The sequence below is a fragment of the Chaetodon trifascialis genome, chromosome 14, assembly GCF_039877785.1.
Source record: "Chaetodon trifascialis isolate fChaTrf1 chromosome 14, fChaTrf1.hap1, whole genome shotgun sequence".
In the NCBI taxonomy this organism is placed as follows: Eukaryota; Metazoa; Chordata; class Actinopteri; order Chaetodontiformes; family Chaetodontidae; genus Chaetodon; species Chaetodon trifascialis.
Window position 1 is genome coordinate 10,956,400 of NC_092069.1, and position 25,981 is coordinate 10,982,380.

At 42.3% G+C, this 25,981-nt stretch overlaps 1 protein-coding gene across 1 annotated transcript; it reads right to left on the bottom strand.

Annotated features, from left to right (window-relative positions):
* Positions 1–1,930: 1,930 nt before the first annotated feature.
* Positions 1,931–25,277, bottom strand: kiz (kizuna centrosomal protein). Its single transcript, XM_070979972.1, has 15 exons — positions 25,098–25,277; positions 24,468–24,530; positions 23,771–23,933; positions 22,451–22,519; positions 20,514–21,123; positions 20,106–20,364; positions 17,034–17,153; positions 16,175–16,339; positions 14,823–14,973; positions 12,662–12,818; positions 12,158–12,220; positions 10,749–10,847; positions 10,287–10,356; positions 3,123–3,169; positions 1,931–2,242 (listed from the first exon to the last, which is right to left on the bottom strand). The coding sequence occupies exons 1-15, from the start codon at positions 25,259–25,261 to the stop codon at positions 2,139–2,141; spliced, it is 2,304 nt and encodes a 767-aa protein (XP_070836073.1). The 5' UTR covers positions 25,262–25,277; the 3' UTR covers positions 1,931–2,138.
* Between the last annotated feature and the right edge of the window lie 704 nt (positions 25,278–25,981).

Genomic DNA, 25,981 nt, shown 5'->3' on the forward strand with positions numbered 1-25,981 from the left:
ATTTTGAAACTAGTGAAGAAAGGGGTTTCTCTGTGAGCCCATTTAACTGCTAATATGGCATAAATTTGACAGAAAAAAAAATAAAAAAATAAAAGCTCCTCAAGGACAGAGAATCAGAATTTCAGTTTGACATTGCTTCTCACAGTTGTTCTGTTTAGGTTGCTGTGCTTATTATCATCTGAAAGGGACATGTGCTTGCAAGGACAGCTGAATCCAAATTAAAACACACAAGAAACTGTTAAGTTCACACCCACCCATGTATTTTATAATCCATTCGGACGGCAATCATCTTAACTTTTACAAAAATGTCAATCTCTGCTGCAATCACTACACTATAATAATAATATAATCATTAATACTGGGTATGTTTGTGTTGCAGGCTGAGCGTGCAGTCCATTAACTCTGTTGAATTATTTCTGTACCAGAAATTCAATCCCCCAAAAAGCATTTTCCTGTTGATTTTCAGGACACATTTCCACCCAGAGTCACTGGTATCTGTGTAACAGCTGCGCTCAGGGGTTGTGGCACTCTTCTAGGTTCAATATAGCCACTGAATCATCCAAAGCTGTAGGTATGGAATGTTTTAAAGGCGAGGCTTCACTCAAGACGACCTCTCAGATTCCAGTGTTTTTTAAAACCGGAAATTATTTGCTTTTATTAAGAAAAGTGCTTATGTTCAGGGCCAAAATCTAAAAAGAAAGTGCTTTCTGCATTGGAATCAGAAGTGGTCTTGTGGGACTATCATAAGAAAAATGTTTCCCATACTCCCTCATTATTGAGACAATCTACATCCGGAGACACTATCCATTCAGTCAAAAGCACTGCTGTAAGAACTAAGCTCTGTCTAATGTCAACCTGATGGCAAAGCCGATACTGTAACTGAGTCAGGCACTTTTTGGATAGCACCCCTTAACTGCAAGATAAAACCTTCCTCCTGTGACAGTCTGACTAAACACGCTCTAAAAAGAATGAGCTGAATATTATCATCGTCGTCGTCTCTCTGGCACAGAATCAGAGAAGTTATTTTAAAAAATGTTATTGTGTTAGTCCACATTAGTACAATGTAACTCCACTTCCACCATGAGCTATCTGTCGCACACAAGTATCTGTTGACATGCTCCTTAACATGGATATTATGTTAGGGAGCCTTTTAGCAAACTCCAAATTATTCTGCCACAGTCCCTTTTCTGTGGTGGGTCAGGGCTGTCTGAAGCCATTATTGGTAATGAATGTGGAGTCCTACTTTAAAAGGTTCAGGCATGTAAAGTCACCTAAAGCTGACTAATGGAATCCTGCTGACACTGAATGCCAGGGGCTTTTACCACATCCCAGAATGGCAGTTTTGGAAATTTACACTACAGACATAATGAACTATAAATGTAAACTTGGGAATGTAGCCTCCCACACAGCAGCTCTGAGTTATTAATAGCTGCAGAACATTCAACATGCTGCAAAGTCCTAAATTGCAGAAGACTAGCGTGTAGTTTCAGCAACAATTCTGCTACTTGTGCCTCATTTGCACAATAATACAGAACAATTTAAACATGCATCTTTGTATTTCTGTAGCATGAGAACGGTTATTAAAGAAGCAGCTGGGAAAATATATGTAGAGGGTTTGTTGAAGGTTCTAAATATTCTGAGTTTGTTAGCGCTACAACACTTTGTGCCCTGGGAGATGGGCCTCTTCAGCAGGTTCACAGGTCGCGCAGCAACGTGCAGAGTGGCCATTGTGCTTTGTCATTTCACAGGTGACTCACATCATTACACTCGAGCATGCTGGAGGTAGAGCACTCGGAGATGCTTGCAGCATTCAAAATGCATGATTTTCAGCCTAGTGCAAACAAATCGCTTTAAAAGATCAGTTTAATCTATTTCGAGCTGTTATTATGAGCTGGGAGAGTTGTTCAGATAAAGAGACTGAAGCAGGGTTAACATCAGAGTGTTGGACAACTCTTCACATACTTTACCCAGTGTGAGAGCTGTCAACTTTATTATTTGTTTTTACGATACAGTGTGCATATGATTTACAATGCAGACCACTAAAATAACGGTCAGGGGGTGAATTACTGTGAGCCAAACTGCCTGAAATTTTGCAGTGATATAATGTAGTGCATTTAAAAACTATCTGCAGGGAAATATCAGTCACAGAAGTCGTCAATGTCGTCGTTGTTCGTGTTGAAAGGCTGAGGACGTAAGGCTGCTTCAATATCTGAGTTGCTGTCATCTGATTCTCCCCAGAGAGCTACACAAGAAAAGGTATAGAGAAAAGAAATACAAGATTACATTACTAGAGCAGAATGTTTTTCTTTCCATGGGTCACATGAAGTGTAACCTTTTACATTGTTGACATAATTTCTTTATCTAGTCAGTTCAGCACTCTCTTTACAGGCATTCTGGGATTTGAATGCAGTGAAGCTATAGCTTACCTTGAATTTGATTTCAGCGTGAAAATCTTAAGATCCAACCTTTACACAGTCTAACATGTTAAACTTGGAGTCTTGTTCACGCATGGTAATTGAATGCATCTTGGGTGATCTGATCACAGCTGTATTAACATAATTACAGATGTGAGGTCTGTAGATGAACTGCTAGCAGGCCCAGTGTACAATGTGCCTCCATTAAAACTAGACACTCATAGAGTGTGTTTTGGTTTTTAAAAAATGATTAGAAATGTCATAAAGAAGGCACCTGCCTGGCTGTCCCCCATTAGAATCAACAATACTCTTTCAGGGTATTATTTAGAGCAGCTAAAAACATTTCCATGGGCTTTAGTTCAACTTTTGATCACTGATGTAAGAGCGCAGACATTTCCCTAAAATAGGACTGTTTTAGTTATTTATTAGGAGATTAGGTAGAGCTTGCCGACAACATAAATCTAAGCTTTCAGGAACCTCAATTTGGCTTCAAGGTCTTTTTTTTTTTTTCATTTACACATCCTCAAAAGGTATTGCTGCGTTTACAGAGAAATTTAATCAAACAGTTGGTGTTCTTGTGAGGCTCCAAAGTTACAATAATTTCATACATGTTCACGCATGAAGCTCTTTACGGTGATCTGTGTGGTGTAATTAACCTTTTTTGACACTGTCTTTACACGCAATTGAAATGGCTTTGTCTATACTCACCTTTTGACTGTAGAGCAGAATGAGCCTTTGAGTTTGTGTTCTCTTTCCTGGAAACACAAAGACAGTTATTAGCCTTGTAAAGTTATTACCTTAGGCTTTCTCTGAAAAAGAGACCAATTCTCACCAAAAATAGCTAAAAGGGAGGAAAAAGGCAGGCAGACAGTGCAGCAGAGGGAACTTCCTTGACTCCTGTTCTAATAGTGCCAAAAGACTTCCACAAGGCCCTCTTTATTCAAAAATAGTCCAAAGACAGGGTTGCCAGGTTCCCATAGCTCTGGTAATATCGCTATGTAAATGTGTGACCTCCGAAAAGGCTTTGATCTACCTCAATGCATATGCAATAAGGCCCCCCATTCCACTTTTAAAGGCCTCCTCTTTAATTTACATCATCACAGAGCCTATTCAAAACCCCACAATATAGCCTCATCATCTCCCAGGTTAGCATACATATCCATATGGCGTATTTGTTTGGACTTTCTATATCGGAGCTGCGTTGCCGCTTTTCTTGGAAACAGGAAGAAAAAAGATAGCGAGTTTTAAGCAGAAGAGCCGTAGCTTAAAATAAATGATTGTGTGGCCATGTTCCTCCATCTGCGTCAATTCAAACCCATGACCTCTTTGATTGTCATCCTCTCAATCACCCTCATCTCCTCATCTCTGCCTCAGCCAAGTCTTGGCACATGTGACTGTACATTGAGTATAAGGACCAAATTACTCTGGCTGCGTTCCAATAGCTATCTTCTAAACTATATATTGCTGCTTTGCACCACTCAAGGCAGAATGAGAGAACAAGGATGCACCATCCCATTCGTAACTGTGAACAGATTGCTTTGTGCTAAAAGCAATATACCATACAGCCAGTATAATCACTGGAACATAACCACTGTAGTCACACGCTGATGGGACTTCCGACAGGACATTTGGATGATTCTTGCATCTGCTCAGACAGCACATTGAGCCTTAGGTGCTCAAAATGCCAGCAAATGTGCCCAAAACAAAAAGAAAGTAAAGACACAATGACGGATAATCAGTCAATCTGCCTGCAAACCGAAGGTGCACTGCACACGAGGGTGTCGTGTTTTTGCTGAAACAGATGATTTTGTTTGCAAAAATATGTGTATGTTGGTGAATGCATCATCAAGTCGTGTGATTTTGGTGAAAGGAGAGTAGTACAGATGGTAATTTCATTCTATGTCGCCTATTTTGAGTCCAGGTACTGTTTTTGGTTTCTACTAGACTATGTTATGTTTAGAAGCAGCGCATGTGAGCGTTTTTACTTGCCAGAATCATTACCTGCTGACCATACCAGGCTGACAGGTGGCTGGAACCAAAATGACTCGGATGAAAGAAAACAATATCACCATCATCATAATCATGTTCTAGTTTTTTGTGATTGTACAGTCGGAGGAAAAACCGGACATGTGAACCCAAAGTGCTTCAATATGCATGTAAGGTGTGAGCGTGATTTGGAGTTTTTGGAAGGTGCGTATAAAATTAGAAATAAGTTCAAAAGTGACAATGAGATTTTTTTTTCCTGTCAGGACAGAGGTGATTATACGCAGGCGGATTTTGGACGATATAAAGGATGGATGCTAGGGTGAGGAATACATACATATCTACATTTTTAAAAAATGACATCTGCCAGCTATTCACATTCAGCTTTTTTAAACCGCATAAGAGATAAAGCAGAGACGCTGAAGCACAACTGCACTGCGAGGACTAGTGCATCCATTTCCAACTGTTGGGGAAACAGATCTCGAGCAGACGCTGCAGCAGCAAAAATACAGCAATAATCTATACGATTACTTCCTCTCCTTTGCCACAATAATAGCTGTTACAGAGAGTAAATTAGGCTTTTCTTTTCTTGAACTTCCCCCCTGGGATGGGAATGGTCTATCAGCTGTTCCACTTCAGTGAGGGACAGGACTGATTTCAAGACAGGGCTATTACCATAGAGAGCCCAGCCTGGATCTGACCTCACCAATCTAATATTCCGTTTCCATAAACATTTATGCCAGTTCATCTTCTGCTGAGTTTCCCTTAATTGAGGCAATGATCTGAATATGTAAGACTGGGCTGGCCAGTGTTTTATAAGCTCTGGTAGACAGAGGTGAATATAATGTGTGAAATGATGCAAATTACAGCCGTCGTAATGTCCTCTTTTTCCATTGCCTCGCTCATTCTCTTCCTCTGGCCTTTTGCGATTGTTCCATATTGTTGTTTATCTCGTGTTTTAACAGTTACAGTTTGTGTCTGCTATGCATCGCTGAGTCCACAACGAGCTTTCAAATTGCATGATGAGTTTTACACACATTACAAAATTGGAGCTTGGAGGGAAATGCTGATATTTTCAGTGCTGTCTGTGCGTCTCCTTAATCAAACCTCTGTCTTGTTTTGTCATTTTGCACCACGGTGGCTTTTCTGAGTTAAAGCTGCTGATTTTGACATCCTTTTTAAATCACATTGCAAAAATACAAGTTATGCTGGCTGGTAATGCAGTGATACAATCTGCAGATACCACTTACATTCATAAAAAGCAGGACAATCATGTTACCACATATCTCAGGCACAGTGCATGTACAAAAGGATGAAATTGTGAAAAAAAACTGGCATGTTTCTTTCAGAATAATACAATGATTACTCATCTTACGGGAATCCGAGGCACTCTGGTGCAAGTTAAAAGTCTGTTTGAGACCACTGTTTACATTTTGAGATCCTGTTTGCTTTGTTTGCCCCTGAGAGAAGCATCCTGATTCTGCTTCACCACATCTTTGGCTGGATATATCTTCAGGCTCCTCTACTACCAAACAAATAAACAACTACTACTGACAAATTTCTGACCAACACATGTGAGGTCAGCTGAGACTAACACGTTAAACTGTGTCAAGAAAGACCTGCTTGCTGTACAGAACGTGCACTCCAGTTAAAGTAGCACAGAAATGTAGAAATATAAAAGGTTGCGACGACACATCTGAACTAAGTTGTAACAGTGTTGTCCTCATATATATTGACAAAATAAAATACAATAGCAGTTCCTTTCAAACCGCAGTTTAAAGTGATTCCCAAGATTAGAATATGTGTCTTGGAGCTGCTGAGCAGTCACATTTGGGAATGTTGAGGGCTGTTGGAGGAAATAATGCTTACCAAGCATTTAATACTGCCTTGCAGACACCGCTAGCTCGAAAACTGCTTTTATTTACCCTGGCTTTTTTTTTAAGCTCCTGCCACCCACACACAAATGCTAATAGCACAATAGCACTTTTGCACAGCGGTGCTTGTCTAAAGGTAAAGGGAGACCCATCACCTCATCATTCCCATCAACTCCTACTCCCATCCCAGCTATGACCCCGCAGAAACATTGTTTCGGCTCCGTTTAGATGTACTCTAACAGGCCTGAATGGTAGCAGGATATAGCCCTCAGTAGGGGGCAAACAGTGAGAGGCAACTGTGAGTGCACTGTGAGTGGGCACTCTCTAACGTGTGAGTGCTCTCTGCTGGCAATGAGTAAGTACTGCAGCTCAGAGGAAGAGGTATTGGGCCAATGATTTCAACACAGCGTGCTCTCTTCCTGACTGGTGGCAGTCCAGTCGAGACGGCCACTGAGAGGGATGGCTGAAGGACACGTCATTTATCTCATGTCACCTGTTTTTTGCACATCATGAGGTTTCTAAATGTGGAGAAAATGAAGTTACAATATAAACCAACGCAACATAACACCATCAGAAATGACAGCTTAATAAATTAGCACAGACTTCAAACATTATGTCCATTGTTTATCTTTTTGGCCTCTATCAGCTCAAAGCAGTCACAACTAATGTATGTAAGGACAGTGATTTTTGCATGGTTTTGCTGTATTGACCGTATACTGAGCAGTGTGTGTGTGTATACACACACACACACACACACACATATATATACAGACACACACACACACACACACACACACACACACACATATATATACAGACACACACACACACACACACACACACATATATATATATATATATATGGCTAAACTAAACAAGAAATTGAGCAAATAAAAAGCACAGAAAGTGTCTGAAAGCCAACTTAATCCTTTCTGGAGCAAGCAGGCATTCCTGACTGGTCAGAGGCAGCCAATGTAGGACAGTGACCTCCTCTGGCTGGAGCCTCTAAATGCTGGCTTCCTCGACAGTCACTGTCTTGTTTGTCCTGTTACGGCCTGGATGTTCTGATTCTTTAATCTAAACTAATGGGAGAGACCAAGTAATATATTGTCATGTAAAAGAAATCAATACCAAATGTACTGTCTGTTTCTGTTATATTGTCCCTCAGACATATTCCCAGAAGTACAGATTCTACGCTGCCATGTGCCCGACCGTCCATCTGCTTCCTTATGTCTTACACTGCTCATGATTATATAGTATCTTAAAGTGTTTTCATTGATTTTAGAACAGGAAATCCTCCATCTTTCACTACTTCTTTGTCTGGTACTGTCTGTCTCTCTGTCTCCCTCTATCTCCCGCTCTTCTTTTTCTGCGCCCCCTCCCCTCCAGTCCCTTTTCTCACCCCTCCATCCCTCCTCCCAGTGAGCTGTCAGAGATCCACACACATCGCCTCCCCATGAGAGAGAGAGAGAGAGAGAGAGAGAGCTTCTGATTTTGACACTCTGAGTGATTTGAGGTCGAATGCTTGAGCACATCCTGTTGTCCAAGGCAAAGCTGTAAACCACTAATTGTTGAGTCAAGGTTTTTGTCAAGCAGGCACTAGGCACAACAATCATCACACCAGCTGATGGTTGGAGTATTTTGTGTGTGTGTGTGTGTGTGTGTGTGTGTGTGTGTGTGTGTGTGTGTGTGCGTGCACATGTGTTCAAGCATTTTTTAGGATCAAAAATGGAGGGGGGGGATGAAAAGGTATTAACAAACCCAAAATAAAAATAAGAAAGGAGTGGCATCTGAAATGCCTACAGTAGAAAGGAGCACAATGATTCTTTGCACGAGAGGAAGCAGTGGCATGCACTCGCATACAAAGGGGAACAAGTGGTCTTTACATGGAGTGCAGCTGCTTATTAAGACTCACTCCTTCGTGCATTATTCCTTTCATCCCCACTCAACCACAAAGTGATTTTACTTTGCCACTCACAAAGACAGCAAAAGATTTCTAATGGACAAATCAGTCGCTTCCCCACGAGTTATAATACAATAAACAGCACATTCTATGAAAGTATCTGACTGAAAAACACTGTGTGGGAGAGAGCAAGGAAGAGAGAGAGAGAGAGGGAAAAAAAGAATATGAAAGACCTCAATTCTCTCGAACGCCATAATAGTGAAATGAGCACATATAAATGTGTTAAGAGTATCTCTTTGCATCTTGTATAGACTGCATGTATTTAATCTGTAAAGCTTATTAAGGCCCTAGTCATTGCTATGCAAAGCAGCACCCAGTGCTTTTCTCTCGCTTTTCAGCCGAGTGCAGTGTTTGGCCAATAGGACTGGCCCCCCGCCTCTCATTCTGCATTCATAACATGCAACATTTGCACAATGTATCTCTCAAAGGCCCTGAATAGAAGGCCTTAATACTCATGTAAACAACTGCAAACCAATTACTTAATGAATCGGGCCCACACATAATGAGGAGCCTCACAAAGGGCTATAAATGCATTTTTTGCACCAAAGCCTCTGCTTTAAACTACAATCCCTCTGCTGTAGTCTAGGCTTAACTGGCAAATCATAATTATTGTCTAAGACAACAGAGAGGAAGCCATTTTTGTATTTTGAGTCCAGCTCCATCCTCCTTTTGATGTCACTCATCAGCTCGCTGACAAAATAAAGCAAATAATTAACAAGTAGGACGGAGAAAGGGGAGCGTGGGTGGGGGTGCAGGAAGACGGAGAGGAAGAGGGGCAAAGAGATGGAGAAAGGGCAAGAGAGCGAGAGAGAGTGAGACACGGAGAGAAAGGAGAGAAGCAGGGTAAGAGCATGCTGCAGTGTTATGCTTCTGCTTAAGTGCAGGGCTTCTAGACCACTTGTGGAAGCAATAAAGCGCAAGAAGTGACTGTGGTAAGTGGAATGCTTAAATCTAAGCGTCCAGGAGAAGCAAAGAAAAGATGGGAAATCACTGGATGACCGAAGAAAGCATGATGGTCACTAGTAGCTCTTGCCGCCGCTTCCCTCCAAACCCTAGTGGGATTAGACCGTAGATCGGGCACACACAGCTCATTTGTACACTTTTCCTTAAGCACACAACTTGTGTCTCATCACTGCTCACTGCATTTTTGGTTCTGTAAATTTTGTTTAATCGCACATATTGCGGGCTTCCCATGCACATTAATGACAGGGAGACAGGCACCATCTGAGAGGGTCTGGGCCCGAAAATTGGCTCATGTTTATTAAAGAGGGTGGTCACTGGGGCTGGCAGTGGCAGACATCAGCAGCTATGAGGACCACAATAGAGCCAGCCCATTAGGCCCTTCCCCGGGCTAATAGGCAGACTGGGAGCGTCTGCTTGCCAGGCCAGGGAGACAGAGACTTCAGCCCTTGTGTCAGCGTGGTGCCCAGTAATCACATGAAATCAGAGAAGATTATTCCTCATAACGTTTACCCAGCCATTACTACAGCCCAAATGGGTTCGCAGTGAAGAGGTGCTCTGAGGACCCGACATGCAATTGCAGATTTGATGAAGTCGTGTTGATATTCAAATGCAACTGTGATGGTGTTAGCTTCTACCAAGCTATTTATCATTAGATCTTCTTTTCCAACCCACTTAGGGCGCTGATTTGAGCAGCCTAAATGCATTTCAAGGGCGAAAAATGAAAGGACATTTGTCCTTGTCAACACTTGAGTCCCCTTCTTGCAAAATAGTTGTCCCTGATTCTCTTCTTGACATGATCTGTTTGCATTCTGACAACAAGCCTGAAGACAGTGATATTATGACTCCAATTTATTTTTTGTGGTGGCTGTTTTGCTTTTGATTTCTAAAACCTGGTTGAACCCAGTGAACAGTGAGCGAAAGGGGCTTCAGGGGCCTTTTGTCTTTGTAAGCGAGTTAATGGGTGGTGGCCCCTTGATCTTATGGAAATGAACAGGGAATTATGAGAGTGGCCATGCAAATGTACATCAACCACTTTGGTGTCTGGTGGCCCATTTCCTGTGGCCCGTTGAATAATAACAATGTTCTTACCGAGGGTAAGGGTCTTGATGTGAGAAGCGTTTGGCCCTCCCCAGGTCCTCTTCATGGCCATGATTTATTCCTTAAAAGAGCAAACAGGGCCCGATAAAACCATTTAATTTGGACATCTCAACACAAGCTAATCTACAACGCATATTAATATAGAAACTTAGGGTACAGCTTATGAGCAGCTAAGACTGATGTTAGCGTCTCTTAATATGCACACGTGGTCATATGAGAGGAATGATATTTCTATTTGTTTATACATATTTTCTTTAGAATCCACTTGACATGACGAGTTGAAGCCTATGAGTGCTGAGGTTGTGCTACGAAAACTTGGACTAACAGCTCTGGGCTTTCTGTTTGACTGTCATTTAGTTAGCATGTGTTGCGAGAACATATGGCCAGTGTTGACCAATGGTTAGGCTCCAGTTGCTCACTACTTGCCTGGTAGAGTGGAGTCGCATCTCCTACCTGAGAGGCCACAGTCGTTGTCGTCCTCCTCCTCCTCTTCAGAACTCTGCAGCCTTTCCTGCATGGCTGATTGTTTAAGTAACTGATATGCTTTGGTCTCTGTTCAGACACACACACACAGTCATTGTTAAATATTTGCTTAAAACCCAGGTTTCCAACTTTCAGAGGTTTCTGTGTTTGATGAGACAACACGCTTCAGTAGCTAAGTCTTTTGGTCTCGCTGCTCAACAGAGTGGCTGAAAACACTGTGCTCGACCAGCTAAACTGTTGATTCTAGCCTACAGTATGTAGCAACAGTTTCCATGAGACAGCAATCAGCATGTCACTCTCAGCATCCCCTACCAGGAAGGCAATGATTGATCTCCTGTTTTAAAAAAACACTCATAATTACTTTCCGGCGCACTAAAGTAGGTATCATATTCGAAAGGAGTGCAAAGACTGCACTGGCAAAAACCAACAGAACACAAGTGCATAGCAAATGGGCTGTTGTCTCAATGATGCTGCTAAAATACACATATCAAAACAAAGAGAAATTGTGATCTTGCATGAACAAGTCATAACATTTTTGACTCGGTTTCGTAATAAAAGTACCACTTTTAATCATTTTCTAAAACCCATACAACATTTCCAGTGCAGGGCAATCTCCAGTGTTATTCCACCCACAGCACTTAATACAGCCATTGCTTTTACATGTAGTCTAAAAACACCCCCAACTAGACATACAGACGTGCATGTCTTGGCAATTACTAACAGTTCCAAGGTCATGGTATTTGATTGTGACATTGATGTCGCTCACCACAGCAAAACCCTTCCCCTGAAAAATCTTTAGTCATGTATTTTTTTTTTTTGGACGGGTTATGACTCTTTTGATTAAGTGTAGCGATTGGAAACTGGACTCATTTTGCTGGCTGTGCACCTTAGGGATGCAGACACATGAAACACACCGTAGGAAATCTAATAGCCAAGGGTAATATAGGATTGCTTTACATTTCAGAGGTGCAGCTTAGGGCTGAGCACACCAACTGCTTCCAGGATGCCTTCACATCTAGTATTTTTCAAGTCCAGCCTTGCCGGAGCATTGTTTAGAAGATAATGAGAACCGATGACAGATCTCTTGCGCCTCCCACCCTGGCGTCCTGACAATTAAAGCAGCCGCATTATGCCGGACGAGCGAATTATCAATTTTGTCAGAATGCCTCAGACCAGGCTGAAAACATAGCTCGTGTTTTCTCGGAGATAATTAGAGAGAACTAGCACAGCTCTTCAGGTGGGACTTTGACCCTGGATTCACCTTGATCATCCTGCCTCAGCCATTGCGTAAAAGAGCCCATTATTCACTGCAGTGGGAAGAAAACAAACCACAACATAAGGACAGTGTGAATGCTGAGGCACCGGCGATGCCTTTTTACCTCTAATAGGAACACTTTCCACAGGGCTTTCGTCCTGGCTGTCCTCTTCAGTACTTTGTAGTTCTGTAAGAAAGGGAAGCGCATAGTGAGAAGCAGTGGCAGGGAGGAAGGGAGTTTAGGGATAGAAATGGGAATGGGGGGTCTTTCTTCAGCTCTGAATAGAAGGCTGTATGAAAACTGGGCTGTGAGGGATTTATAAAAAAAAGCTCTATGGTGAAATTGATTTCTTTTGTGAAAGGGTAGTTTTAGTTCTCTGCAGAGGTGGTTTGTAAAAAATAGCAGTGGTCTAACATTTGTTCCAATTAAAGGTCTTGTTACATATTACTGGACTTATCTCAGTGTGGAATGTTTGGATGTTTGTGGGAATCTACAGCCGGCCGTGAAAAGACCAAAACAAGTGCTGAAGGCATTGTTAGAAAATGCAGCCATTCCTCATCCAGATAGCTGATAGTCTAATTGGAATTTCCAATGTTTATTGTAATTGTGCTGATAATCTTCAGGAACCTCGGATCTGATGCCTCTGTCCGGGCCGGGCGGGCTTCATGTCACCGTCAGCCAGGAGAGGAGGAGGACCAGGCGAAGAAGAAAAGTCACTCTCGTCCTCTGCTGAGGGGCACTCCTCACTGGACCGGGACACAAGTGTCCTCAGCAGCACTTTGGCCTGCGAGCAGCACAAATTAAAACCACACTCTTAATTGTTCCCATTTTGTGAAGGAAGTGTCAAATTGAACTCTCGCCGATTAGGCAAGTCATTTACTTTGGCCATGGCTGCTTGCACAGAGGTACAGCTGCAGTGCGTGTTCAAACGCCAGGAGAAAATAACTTCAAATTCTCTCACTCGTTTAACTAAAAACAGATTATTTCGCACACTTTCGCTCCCGCTCTCCCTCTCAATCACACTTTTTTCTCCCCCTCCTCTCCCTCTCTTCTCATCCATGAGATTAGAGAAGCGCCTTAAAGAATGCAATCACCCCGGCGTTAATGTGCAACACATTCCAGATATCTCCCCTCTTTGCTGAGAGAATTGAGACAAACTGCTCTCTTCCTCCCTCTCCAGCTCATTTTTTATCTCTGGGGAGATGAGGATACACAATTAAGAGGAGCTGTTCGGGGAGATGAGGAGCAGGGAGATGCCACACACCGATTTCCTTTCTCTCCTTCTTCCCTCCCCCATATCAAATCCTGCCATCATCATCTCTCTTTTGTGATCAAAGACTGCCTCTCAGCCTCAGATGGCCATTTGCTACTTTTAATGAGCACTAATATGGTGGGGATGATCAGGAGGATTTTGACAGTGACAAACTTTAAGTACATTGTGAGTTGTTATCAGTAGGTCGCAGTGAACATTGACAATGTGCATGCTTTCATTTTCTGAGAGGGGAAGTGAGGCAAACACATGCCAATCTGAGCTCGCCACTTGGTATTTGATGCTGCTGCACAATAAAAACTGTCTTGATCCTTGTCCCCGATATCCGTCTTTGTTCTTTTTTTAGATTTAGTCAAATGTACCGTGGGTTGAGGGCTCTCGCAGACCCACTGCATTTTAAATATCAATGAATGCAACTGTTAGCACTTGAATATTCAAAGGGCCTCTTTGAGTGTGTGCATGCGAGCTGCATGCTCCCATTTGTCGGGGTAGCCAGGCTGTGTGGCATTACGTGAATGGAAATTTCTGTTTGCTCTTGTGTGTGGAGAGTAAGCTGTTGTATGCGAGGACAGAGGGGAGAGAGAGAGAGGGAGAGAGAGAGAGAGAGAGAGAGGAATAGATGGAGTAGATGGACGGAGAGTGAGAGAGATAAAGAGAGAAAAAGATTTTCGCTCAGGCTTTTCCTGATGCACTTGGACACAATGATGTAGATGGCAGTGCTTCTCTTCCTTTTGTCAGTTCATGTTTTCAAGAGGCTCTACAGTCTCCCTCTTTGCCTCTCTCATTGCGTCGGGGACACTGGAGCAAGATCTCCAAGCCACAAGAACCTCAACAAGATGCAAAAATTAATAACACAAAAAACCTTCATGCGTATATGGTCATTCCTGCAGATACAATGGGACGTGTTCAACAAAAGCGGGATTCATGACAAATCTCTTGACATTGTCTTTGGGCTCTAAGTGCGAATATTAATTGTAATTTCTGTCTTTGTTTAATTGAGCATGATCTGCACAGGGTCAATGAGTGGGAAATTTAAAATAATCCTGTCTGTTGTGGAGAAGGTCCAAATGGCTCCCTCTTTCAATCGGACCCAGCTGATGGCTATACTTTTGGTTAATACCAAATTAAAAGCAAGTGTTTCTCAGATGAATACTCCACATGAGATGAAAGAAGCCAAGCAGGGGCTGTAATTTGCGATTAGCGCATGGGTCAGGGTTTCCCTTCTATCTAGGTCAACGTGTGGAGCAATCTGATGAGTAGGCAGTTGGGGCTTGGTTTCAAACACCAGACACAAAGAGGGCACTCCAACTACAGCTCTTTTCTTAAAAAAAAGAAAGAAAAAAACATGCAAAGAAACAAAAACACTTGCCTTTTCGGAAAGAGAAAAAAAGAAGGCATTTTACTCCTGCGGTCACGTGTGTGTTTATGTCCGCTCGCTTTCGGGTGTGGGTGAATGCAAGTGTGTGACCTCCCATTCGTGTGTGTGTGTAGCGGCAGTGCATGTGCCTCCAACGCTACCTGGTGGCTGTAAGTGGCATGGCGCTCCAGCAGCAGCGGTGTGAACAGCTGGACCAGGCGCTCAGCGCTGAGGACACGGCGCTCCTTGAGCAGGAGGGCGTGCTTGAACCAGCGATCCCACAGCCGAGCAGCATCAGGAGGGAGGCTGGCGCTGTGGTAAGGGTGGGGGTGGGATTGGTGGGAGAGACAGAGAGGCTTTCTTATCGAATACAGCATAGGATACCTGCAAATAGTCATAATTATACCCCCTTACACTGAAAGATTCTTTGATTATCAGGAAAATTGAGGTAGCTTGCAAGGTTGACCATTCTATGAAGACATTTGAATCTGAAGTCTGTCACACTATTTTTGATGAAGAACTCTCAAAAGGCTGCTTGCTAGTCCATCTTAAAACACTTTAAAGGATACAGATCATTTATGAATTCCAGTTAACACTGAATACACGGACACGGCGATAGAGCTCCTGGTTGAAAACTGAATAAAAGGTCAAAGAGCCAATAGGTATCTCCACAGGAAAGAGAAGGACATGTCTTTCGCCGGATTGAGTATATAGCAAGGAAGGTCTCGGTGAAATCAATAGAGTTGTGAAGCAGAGCATGGATTTGGCTCAGAGTATAACTACTCATTATCCAAAGGACTGGAAGTCAGAGATAGGGCATTTTAATTTACTCATGACATTCACCCGTGCAGTGTTACCACACAAGGTGACACCAAAGATGACCTTTACATTTGTGGACAAGGGAGACTGTATCAAATGGTAGCATGCAATATCTCAGCATCAGGTGTAAGTGCGTGCCCCATCCCCCACTGTCTGGTCCAAAAAAAAAGAAAAAAAGAAAAAAGCACAGGGAGCTATCCACTCTTGGGTCTGAAAAGTGGAAATCACCTTTACTGTAAGTCTGTTCACTGTCCCTCTGAAGAGAAAAGAAAAGTCAGCTGACCTGTAGCTTGCAGTGCATTGATATTTGTGCTACTCTGTTATAGCACTTTTCATTATCGGAGTTGAAAATGTCATTGTCCTAACAAAACGCACACCATATTACACTGTATGATAAACAATACTTCATCACATAAACATATACTGTAGATCTTTCTTCTGTTTCCAGCATCTCACAAGTTGCACTTTGCTTTAAATGTAACACGATGGAACAAATGTATGTGACCAGTACAGCTTTACATAAATAAAACCTATTTATGCCACTGTGTCTTTTTACAATCTGACAATCATAAGTTGCATTAAGCTGAAAAAAGCAGAAATAAACTACAGATTATTATTTTTTTTTTAAATAATAAAAAAAAAACACTGACATCGGTAATTGGCGTTAGATCCACAGAGAAACCAGGAGCCTTACCTGATTTCATTAGGCTCAGTGCTGGACTGGTGAGCACTCACTAGATCCTGTGGTAGCAGGCAGCCCTTTGCTGTGCTCCATGACAACCTCTGAAGCTCATGAAGGATGACTGCTCCACATGCTTCAAGGTCCTCGTCATTCAGGCTTGCTCCACCGTTACAAAGGCTGTCCAATATATAGAGAGCAGTCAGCTATTGCCATGGAGCCCTGGGCTCAAGCTTTGGGTGAGGAGTGCATCCAGCAGCTGCTAACACTTCACACACACACGCAGACACAGTATAGAATAATCACACACATCAATGCACATACACACTTGCCCACATAATATCACAGCAAGACTAAACATATTACTGAGGGTCATGACACAAGAAGGCCACTCTCTTTGCTGTTGAAGATGTTGTTGACATCATGTACAGCACTCATGTTTGCACAGATGGGGATATGTATGTTCTGGGTTTAAAGAGTGAGAAAGCTTCCCTTTGCCAGACATTTATCCGTACTTTACAACAAGAACTCCAATTAGGCTAAATTAATCACGCTATGAAATATAAAAGGCTTATGAAAAATAAGCCCAGTCTAATGAAACACATTCTTCATCCTCTATCTGCCCGACTCCCAATAACAATTCAACAGGGTGGTTACTAGAACAATCCCATGTGTTTGAAAACCCCTTAGAAATAAAGACGTGAGCATGTCGGTGATGACACTTCATCCAAAGTGAGAGCCCTTGGCAGAAGGATAATATGTTTTCCTCGCCTGCATGAACTGCTCCATGATCGTTAAATAAATATACCCAGCATATAGTTCAGACAGGGAGGGATGACATTGTAAAATCTGATGAAAGACAGGAAGGGTATACCTGATAATTCTATTGAGTCGCCTCCCATCAACTGAAGAATCCCCGTACACACTATTCCGTTCACAATGGAGTCGTCCTTCGATGCTGTCCAGCAGATGAAAGAGTCCCTCCTGAGAGAGCCTTAAAAAAAAAAAAACATTAATGTAGTGAAAGGAAATAAAAATGGAGGTCATGTGATCGATAGGCATGGCATTTGTATATATATAGAGATTTTTTTTTTTTTTTTTTTTTTTAAAGTAAGCCATTTGATTCAAAAATCTGTGAGACTTGGCAATTTCCTCGAGGTACTCAAGGACTGCTGGAAGAGTCTAATCATTACAGTGTTGCCGCCACAATACAGGACTTCAACGATTTAAAGTGTGTGTGCCACATGTCATGACAGGTCGTTTGGGAAAGCTTGGGGAAAACTGCTGTTCAAAACTAGAGCTGCCTATTGTTGCAAAACTTAGTGAAATAAAACCTCAAATAAGCTACATACGCTGAAATGGCAAAATAAGCATTATTATAAATATATGATTAATATATGAAAACACATGAAACAACTGTAACATTACCACCATCCTACATTAAAATGTATAAGGACAAGGCTCCAAAAAAAGAAAGAAAAAAAAAAAGAGGGGCCTCGAGATCATTTCTTTTGGTGAGAGATTTATACTTTAATCTGGTCCGGTGTGAGGCTGCAAAATGAGAAATGGATGCCTAATGCATGTGGATATTTGGAATCCATCTCTTTCTTGAGCATTAAGCTCTGGGTGGGCCTCATTGAATTCTCCCAGAAACCCCAAGCCGAGAGATCCTGAGCCCCCCTACATAAAAGGGGCCAAAAAGAATTTATGACAATCTGTAATGGGCTCCTGGGTTAGGGGTCAGCAAACAATTGCTCCCTCTTTTTTGCAGGTTGTTTCCTGGTAACATCCTGATTAAGCCGGCAGCTTGAATTATATCCATGACATTCTGTAGTGTGCAATCCGTCTGTGCTAAGTCCTCTTCAGTGTGGCTGAAGTAGCATAGGCAAAAGCTCGATCTTTTTTTCCCTCTCCCTTATCGTCAGCGTGGGCCTTGAAATAGTCATCTTTCTCTTTCCACTTTATTTGTCAATGCTCTTCAAAAAGAGACCTTTAGAGAGGAAATTAGTTGTGTTTTTCTGCAAACCTCTCTCTCTCTCTCATTGTACTGTTGCCAGCTTTCATGTCAAGGTCTCCAACCTCACTTTAGATGCTGCTGTTGTCCCCATGTCAACATCATCAGGAGCGCATTGTTAGCGAGGAGGAAGAGGTCAGCCTCTCTGCAGTGATATTGCTCTACAGTGTACAGTACTGACTCCGGGGTGATTTACCACACGGAATGGCCTCACCGATGAGTGATTGGTGTCAGAAGAATCTCACCGTGCTGGCGCAGGCGGTGAATCCAGCACTCACAGGAATGGAAAAATAGATCACAAGCAGTAACGACGCAACGCCAGCCTGAATAAATACGGGACGTGTCCCACCGCACCGTGAGCGCACACACAACGTGCACGTCACTGAGAATTTCAAACTGAGGCATGTCTGTAAAAATGCCTGAATGACACCGCAAAACATTTCTAATTTTTTTTAGACGTGAATTGGATTTTTAACAACTAATAATTGAATGACATGCTGTCACCAATCGCGCGGAACCGACGTGCAGTTCAGGGACGACATATTTGAGAACAGGACACAGCGAGGCCATTATGTTGAGACTCGAAGAAAAACACCTGGAGGATATTTCAGTCGTATACTCTCACTCACCCCAGCCATGCTGGAGGAGAAATATAATGGGATAATCTAATGAATTGCCCAGGCTTGTTTTTCCTGACTGTGAGCTGAACGGAGGGAGCGATATAAACTCTAACCTTAAGAGAGAGACAGAACGAGAGCGGTAGAGGGAGAGGATAGAGACTGGATGCTCTCGGAGCTTTACATCAAAGCCTCTGGTTTTCTCCTCATACACAGAAGCCCTCCGTGTTAACAATGAAAGCTGCAGCCCCCACCATCGTCTCCCGGCACAGGCTAACTGCAGTTCCTCTTGAGGTCACGCTATAAACAGTGCAAGAGACCACACAGAAACACAGTCATGCACAAACAAACATGCTACACTCTGAGAGAAAAAATAAAACCCTTCATACTACTTCTCATACATAAAGACCAGAATTTTGTTCTTTCTGTTTCCAGTAAAATAATGTACTTTTTTTCAATTATACTATTATGTTCATTTGTGCAACCGGGTACTTCGTCTTAAAATAAAGCACATAATATTAAATAAGCACAATGTGCACAACCCAAGGACAGGACACAAACATGGAGCGCTTGGAACGAATGCTATAGGAATAAGATAAAGAAAGAAATTAGACACCAAATGAAGTTTTCGTTTTCTTTTTCAAGAGCATAAGAGGTCCTGTTCATACAATACTGCATACTGCAGGGAAAACGCAGAGGCTTTTGGTGAAAACATTCACATGGGATTTTCTGTGGCTCTAAACCCATCCAAAATGATCCTTCAACTCAGAGGCCATCATCACGCTAAGGATTTGTGGCTGTAAGTGCTGTCCACATGCCCACCCTCCAGAACACTCTATGGTGCCACAAATTTCCTCCTCCATTGGGGACTTCCTGAGGTCTCTCAAGCAGAAAATTGCTCTGTTACAGCATTATCTTGGATTATGGCAATATTGTTGGTGACAGGTCCTGAGCTCTCCCTATAAGATGCATCACCGCCACAACCGCAGCTGCCGCTGAGCTACAGAGAGCACGGTGGCATGGACCGTGACTCCCACAATCCTCTCTGTCAGCCTCTGATGTGATGCTAGCAAGGACTGTACGGTGTCTTCACCTGCTCATATCATTAACAGCCCTCTGTGGTTCAGCATGGCTATGCCCAACATTCTCCTTTCTCAGCTTGCTTAGCTTTCAATCCTGGAAATAAATACTGGCTGCTTTGTGCACGTTTTAAGAAGAGCATGTGTCATAAAGCAACCAAAATGTTCGTGTTTTTCGCCATCGATGCACTTTGACGTTTCCAGACGACAAAGTACAGAAGTCGTTCACACTGTACCTTTCCAAGGTCACCGCCGCAGCCGAGGATTCACAGTTGAACTGTGGTGTGTTTTTGGACTCATCAGAGTGGAGGGATGATTCAGGACTGTGCTGATTGCGATCATCACTCCCTGCTGAAGTGGCATTCCTCTCAGATGCCACACCTTCTGGTAGATCCTCTTCCAGCTCAGATTGCGTCAGAGATATGGACAGGTCACTAGCACTGCTCTCTGACAACTGCACATCAGAGCTCGGTGTGCTGACACTCTCACGTCTACCTGATTGTAAACACAGTGCGACGCATCACTTATTTAGGCTTATCTTAAATCTTCAAAGGGGTCAAATAAAGCGCTTTCAACTGTCAATTTCAATAAAGACAAGAAAAGGAGATATCACGAGGTAATATGGAAGGAATAGCGTAGCAAACCTGGTGCATCCCGAGCTTCTTTTCCCAAAGTGGTTTGAGGCATCAAATGGCTGAGACCTCTCTCTCCATCTTCCATTATGGGTGGCTGATGAGCCGCCTCACGGGAGCCAGCGTGTTCTGCAGGAGAATTGTTAGCCTTCATAGGGCTACTGCAGCTGGGAGACGGATTCTTCTCAGGTCCCATCAAGGTCACCAAAGGTGACGGTTCTTGTTCATCGTCACTTCCAAAAGGCACATTGCCAGCTGTGGCTGTTAAGGCACAGACAGATGGGAGCACCGCCAACGTTCTTTCATGTTTGTCACTCAAATTACAGCCATCGGGGGACTCGTTTGAGCCTGAAATGTCATCTGATAAATGTGCTCGGTTGCTGGCAGTATCCTCTCCGTCAACTCTGAAGTCCTTCAAAAGGCCACTTGGTAGACGTTCGCGGGAGTGCATGCTGCAATTGGGTGAACGATGCAATGCTCGGTGTGAGTGTACACTTGTGGTGCCAGCTTCAGCGTCAGACCCTCTGGTGGTCTGGCGGCCCATAAAAAGCGGTGATTGTGTTAAATCCTGAGCTGGGTTAGAGAGGGAGCTGTCCTGGTGCTGCCTATGCTCAGCTTCAACCTGTAAATATAAGAAAAAAATCAATATGTGAAATATGTTCATTTTTGGCAACAACACGTTCCATTGCCTCATAAAAACGCCATTTTTCAAGGCATAAATACAATTGGAAATTCTTAAATTTCTTGTTTTGGTTAAATTTGAAAGAAACTCAGCTCAAGTATGATAACTACCCACTTTATCATTTTAAATAAGTGTGTCTCATTTGCGCCAAGGTCAGAATTCTTTTCAACATCTTTCAGAAGAATGTCTTGGGATCAGTGTTTTAACTTTTCATCTTATTAGAAATCCTTCAGACAAGTTTTGATTCATGTCTGCAATGTCACCAAGGGGGGAGAGAGTGAAGCAAAAAAGCCTCCCTCCAAACATAATAACAAAAAGCATGGCTTCTGTTTCTTTTCTGATAAGCGTCTTAAATACCAAACAGTTAGCTGCTTAATAACATTCACTGTAAACCATGCAGCCTGCCCAGCAGATCCACAAAGTAGGTAAAAAAAGAGGAAAAGTTAATTTCTTGGCTGAGTGATTCCATCGGTAGCTGCAGGGCAAAGTAGAAAGTGTTTCACTAAAGTAGCAATTGATTCTTCTATCAATCTGCGGCACGCGTGTGCTCTTCCAAGGAATGTATTAAATATGAAAATCATATCCCGTTATCATCTGTCTCCAGCTTTCAGCCCGGTAAGCTTCCCTTAATGAATGCTGCAGCCTGAGGGACATGCACACTGCCAGCCAATGGCTTGTATGCATAATGGAGTGACGGTACCATTTTGCTCATTACAATATCGACAGGCTGACGGGGGTTTTGCACACAGTTACAAGTGACTGCTCTAGACAGCATGCTCCAAGTTATTATGAGATGTCTTAGACATTTCATCTAAAAGAGCTTTAACTGCTTTAAGTGAAGGGAGAAAGCAGCTATGGGCTTGAACTACATCGCTTGTACAGATGCACCAGCTAGGATTAGACACCTGTGCTATTACAGATACACAGTTTAAACGCAGACTCCTCTACAGATTTACGAGGCATAATGTCTACTTTCCTTTGTTGTTCTAAACCTGAAAACACAGCTTGATAGAACTGAGATTTGCATAAACCTTGTAAACATTTCAAAAAAGAAGGATCCAACATAAAAAAAAAAAACCAAGTGTCATTTTTCAACCGTACAAAAATAAGTGTGAACAGCACACGCGCGCACACGCACTCCAGAGGTCACACAATACACAGCGGAAGATGTGACATGTATAAAATACATGATGTGCAACAATGCTACTTCCGAACACAAAAGCTTTTCTTATTAATGCAGATTTTCTGTTGTACATTTTAGCATTACCTTCGCTGTGTCAGGCTGCATTTTCATCCTTGCTTCCATAAAACTGGAAATCTTTTTGACAAAGTCAGTCTGTAAGAGATGTAAGGACATAACGATACACAAGGATAAGAGCAGATAGATAGATGGTCATAACGTTTATCTGACGTGTGGCACTGCATGCAAACACGAGGCTTTGTCTGTTACAATGTTGTGATGGTGGTGCTGAATATTATCTGCGTGTGGTGTAAAAGCAGAAGATATGAAGGCAGAAGTGACAGCATCAAGCATCAGTCAATCACAGTAGGTTTTCCCGAGTGAGTGTCCTCTGTGCGACTGCTGACACCCTTTAACATTTATCTGACTGGCCAGACTAACTGCCTTAATCCAAACTCCAATTAAAAAAAAGCCTAATGGCCTCTCTGAGGGCACTTGGATTAGCTCAAACATGCCACCCTTTTTCAAAACAATGACAGTTTAGAGAAGCAGACCTTTTATAAGACAGCTTTCATAATTCCTCATTCGTCCACTCTTGCATTTGAACCTTTCTGCACAACCCGTGGCAACAAAAATTAAACTTAAATGGTCATAAATGCATGCACCTCAGCATGTGTCACTTCATTCCCTGTCCATTTGAGGAAGGCTGTTTTTCTTTGTCCCCAAAACATCAGGATTAAACCAGAAAAGTAGAGGTGACATTAGACAATGGAAACAAAGAGCAACAGGACAAGCAAAATAACAACAAACATGCAGGACTCATAAAGCATCAAGAGGAAATAAACCAACTGCTTGAGGGGAGAGAATGACTAAACCTCTGGAGCACTTCAGAGTCTCTATATTGGGCAATTAACTCAGCGAGTCATAATTAGCCAATTTTGTTAATTTGATATTAAGCTGTCAAGCACTGTCGTTGAGTTTTAAGTGATAATCTGACTGGCTCATTGTTTTCTCCCTCGTTCATTTGCTTGTCGTGATAAATTGCACAGTTTGAGTGTTTACTATTGTCACATCAAGCAACTGTGAGCAAATGTTCCTACTCTGTGTTACAACTGCAGCACGGCATTGAGGCAAACATGGAGGAAGGCGCTTCATCAATAAATACACATTCCTTGAAAATCTGTGTTTTATTGTCATTGATCTGGTTCTGAAGTCGGTACATTTGGTAAGCTGTGAGAAGAAGTGCTTTTCTAAAAAAAATGAGCTAACGATGATTTAATATAATAAAATGTTTTAGAGAAAACGTCAACCTCAGTGGAGGAAGCAGCTGTTCAGATTACTTTGACTCGATAATTACAAAAACGATTCTACTGAACACGTGAAATTGTGCGTGCGTGTGTGTCATACCTTTTGTTGTTGCAGGGGGCCATGGTCAGGATTATATTCCTTCATGCTAATTTCTATGCACTCCACATCTCTCAGAAGCTCAAGGTTTCTCATTTTCGCTCGTGCTTCCCTGTCACAGATTTCCTTGAGATAACTGCGCAGTTTGGAACACTTTATCTGTGAGCTGAAGGCAGTGGAGAACTATTATTCCAAGAAATATTATCAAGGACCATTGTCAAAAAATAAGAGCTAGACTTTCCACAAGAAAAGGTTAAGCACAATATGTTTTAAATTTAAATCGGATTCTCGACTCTCGTATCAACCCCAGCTTTGCTGCTTTCACCTGGCATGTTAATATTTATGAGAATCAATTTACAATCAAAACAGGATGCTCCGCTCAAATCCAAAGGTGCATTGTGCTTGGAAGACATTTGAATGCTGGGGTGATATTTTTTTGTTGAACATAAAATTAATAAATTTACTCATACATTAATTAAAACAAATGCCAAGACCTACTTTAAGTACTAACATGACTATGCATCTATACAGTATACTGTATAAACAGCATGCATACTAATTAAATATGTGTTGAATCTAATATTAAATACTGTCTGATATGCAGTGAGGACTTTAATTAAATGTCTCATATATTAAAGTTAGCGCTTGATATGAAAGTCAGGGGATAAGAACGAGGTAAACGAGGTTAGTCTAAACTTACATTCTTTTGTCAGATCTGGAGTAAGCAAACACTTCCCTCTCCAGCTCCAGCCTCCTTTTCTCCCTGCACACACAAGTCAGAGGAACTGTCACCAGCAACTATCACTGCAGCATGTCTACTTGGTGGCTGACTTAACAGCAATATTATCGATCCTCATCTATTCACTCATTAACAAAAGCGTGTGATGCGTATGCTAATTTTGATATAAGCGATATGAATTACATGCATACATTTACCTTAACTCGTATGTTTAATGTCTATGTAAGACTTAGCTCCACGCAAAGAAGCACGAATATTAGCTTCATAGGCACTCAGAGGCTCATATGCCGACGCTAACGTGTCACAGTTATGTCAGGTTAGCTTTCAATTGAGCTAAATTATATTACCCGCAAGGACAACCTCAACATAACTGTTTTTAGCTCAATGTAACGCCCGACGTAAACAGCGTAATGAACTAGCTAACTGTACAGCATCTCCATCTACTCTGACTGTGCTGGTTAGCTAAGCAGCTAGCTTGTTACCCTTCTGTGCCAAGCGGCAGGAGGAGGCTACCGGGCAGCAGAGATCACAACTCGAGCCCGCGGTCTCCACCAGGCCGTGTTTCCGTTCAAAAAAGAGGGAAAAACATACCTTTTATGCATGCTTTGTTGGATCGATGTTATCTTTTCATAATATTGGTCCACGCCGCGAACCATGCCTGCCATTTTCGCTCTAATTGGCGCTACTGCAGAGCCGAGAAGAAGGCGACGAGGAGGAGGAGGCGAAGGGTGGATGGTGTTTACGTTGGTTACCATGAGCACCGCTTCCCAGAAATCCCTGCTCATAAACACAGAGAGCACGTGGTGCGACTATGTGCGCGAGCTCTCCGTGATATTGCACTTTTGAAAGCAAACGTACACGTTAAAATTGTGATGTTTACGTTAAAAAAGTGGCGTTGCTGTCACAGAAGTCCCATTAAGTGTTGGGTAAGAAAACTCTTTACTATTTACTGAAACACACAGGCCCCGTTTTTAGAAATTGGAATACTAGATAGTTCTACTTTTTTACTCGTGCTTAAATGCCTTTTTTTTTGTTTACGGGTAAACTAATTTAACACAATATAAAAGTAATTAAACGGAGTATTAGTGGTACTACGGGACTCCATAATTCGGAAAACTCTACCATTTGCTCACCAAAAAAAAAAAAAAAAGTTTGTAACCTGACTGGGCTAAATACCAGCCATCAAAAGGATTTCTTTGCTTTCATTTGATAAGCTTCCCTCTCTCTCTATCAGATACAGATTGATGTCCCATTTACTCAGATGGCTGCTGTATCATCTCCTGATCTTGTCTGGCTTTATCAAAGTTCACCACTGACATTCATCATAATGTCATGTTTTCACTGCAGCGGCATGTCATTTTTGTCAAAACGACAACACTACATGTCCTTGCTGGGATTCTGAAATTGACAGCCCCTCCAAATGCAAACCCTAATCAAGCAATTTCCCCAATTCCAGTCCCATCAAATTGCTCTTT

Excerpts from the sequence above, each read along its gene's own strand:
- kiz (XM_070979972.1), bottom strand. The coding sequence starts at position 25,261 with ATGGTAACCAACGTAAACACCATCCACCCTTCGCCTCCTCCTCCTCGT. Across the intron at positions 12,819-14,822 it reads ATGCCACTTACAGCCACCAG|GCCAAAGTGCTGCTGAGGAC; the intron begins GTAGCGTTGGAG and ends TGCTGCTCGCAG. Across the intron at positions 12,221-12,661 it reads ACAGAGGCATCAGATCCGAG|AACTACAAAGTACTGAAGAG; the intron begins GTTCCTGAAGAT and ends CCTTTCTTACAG.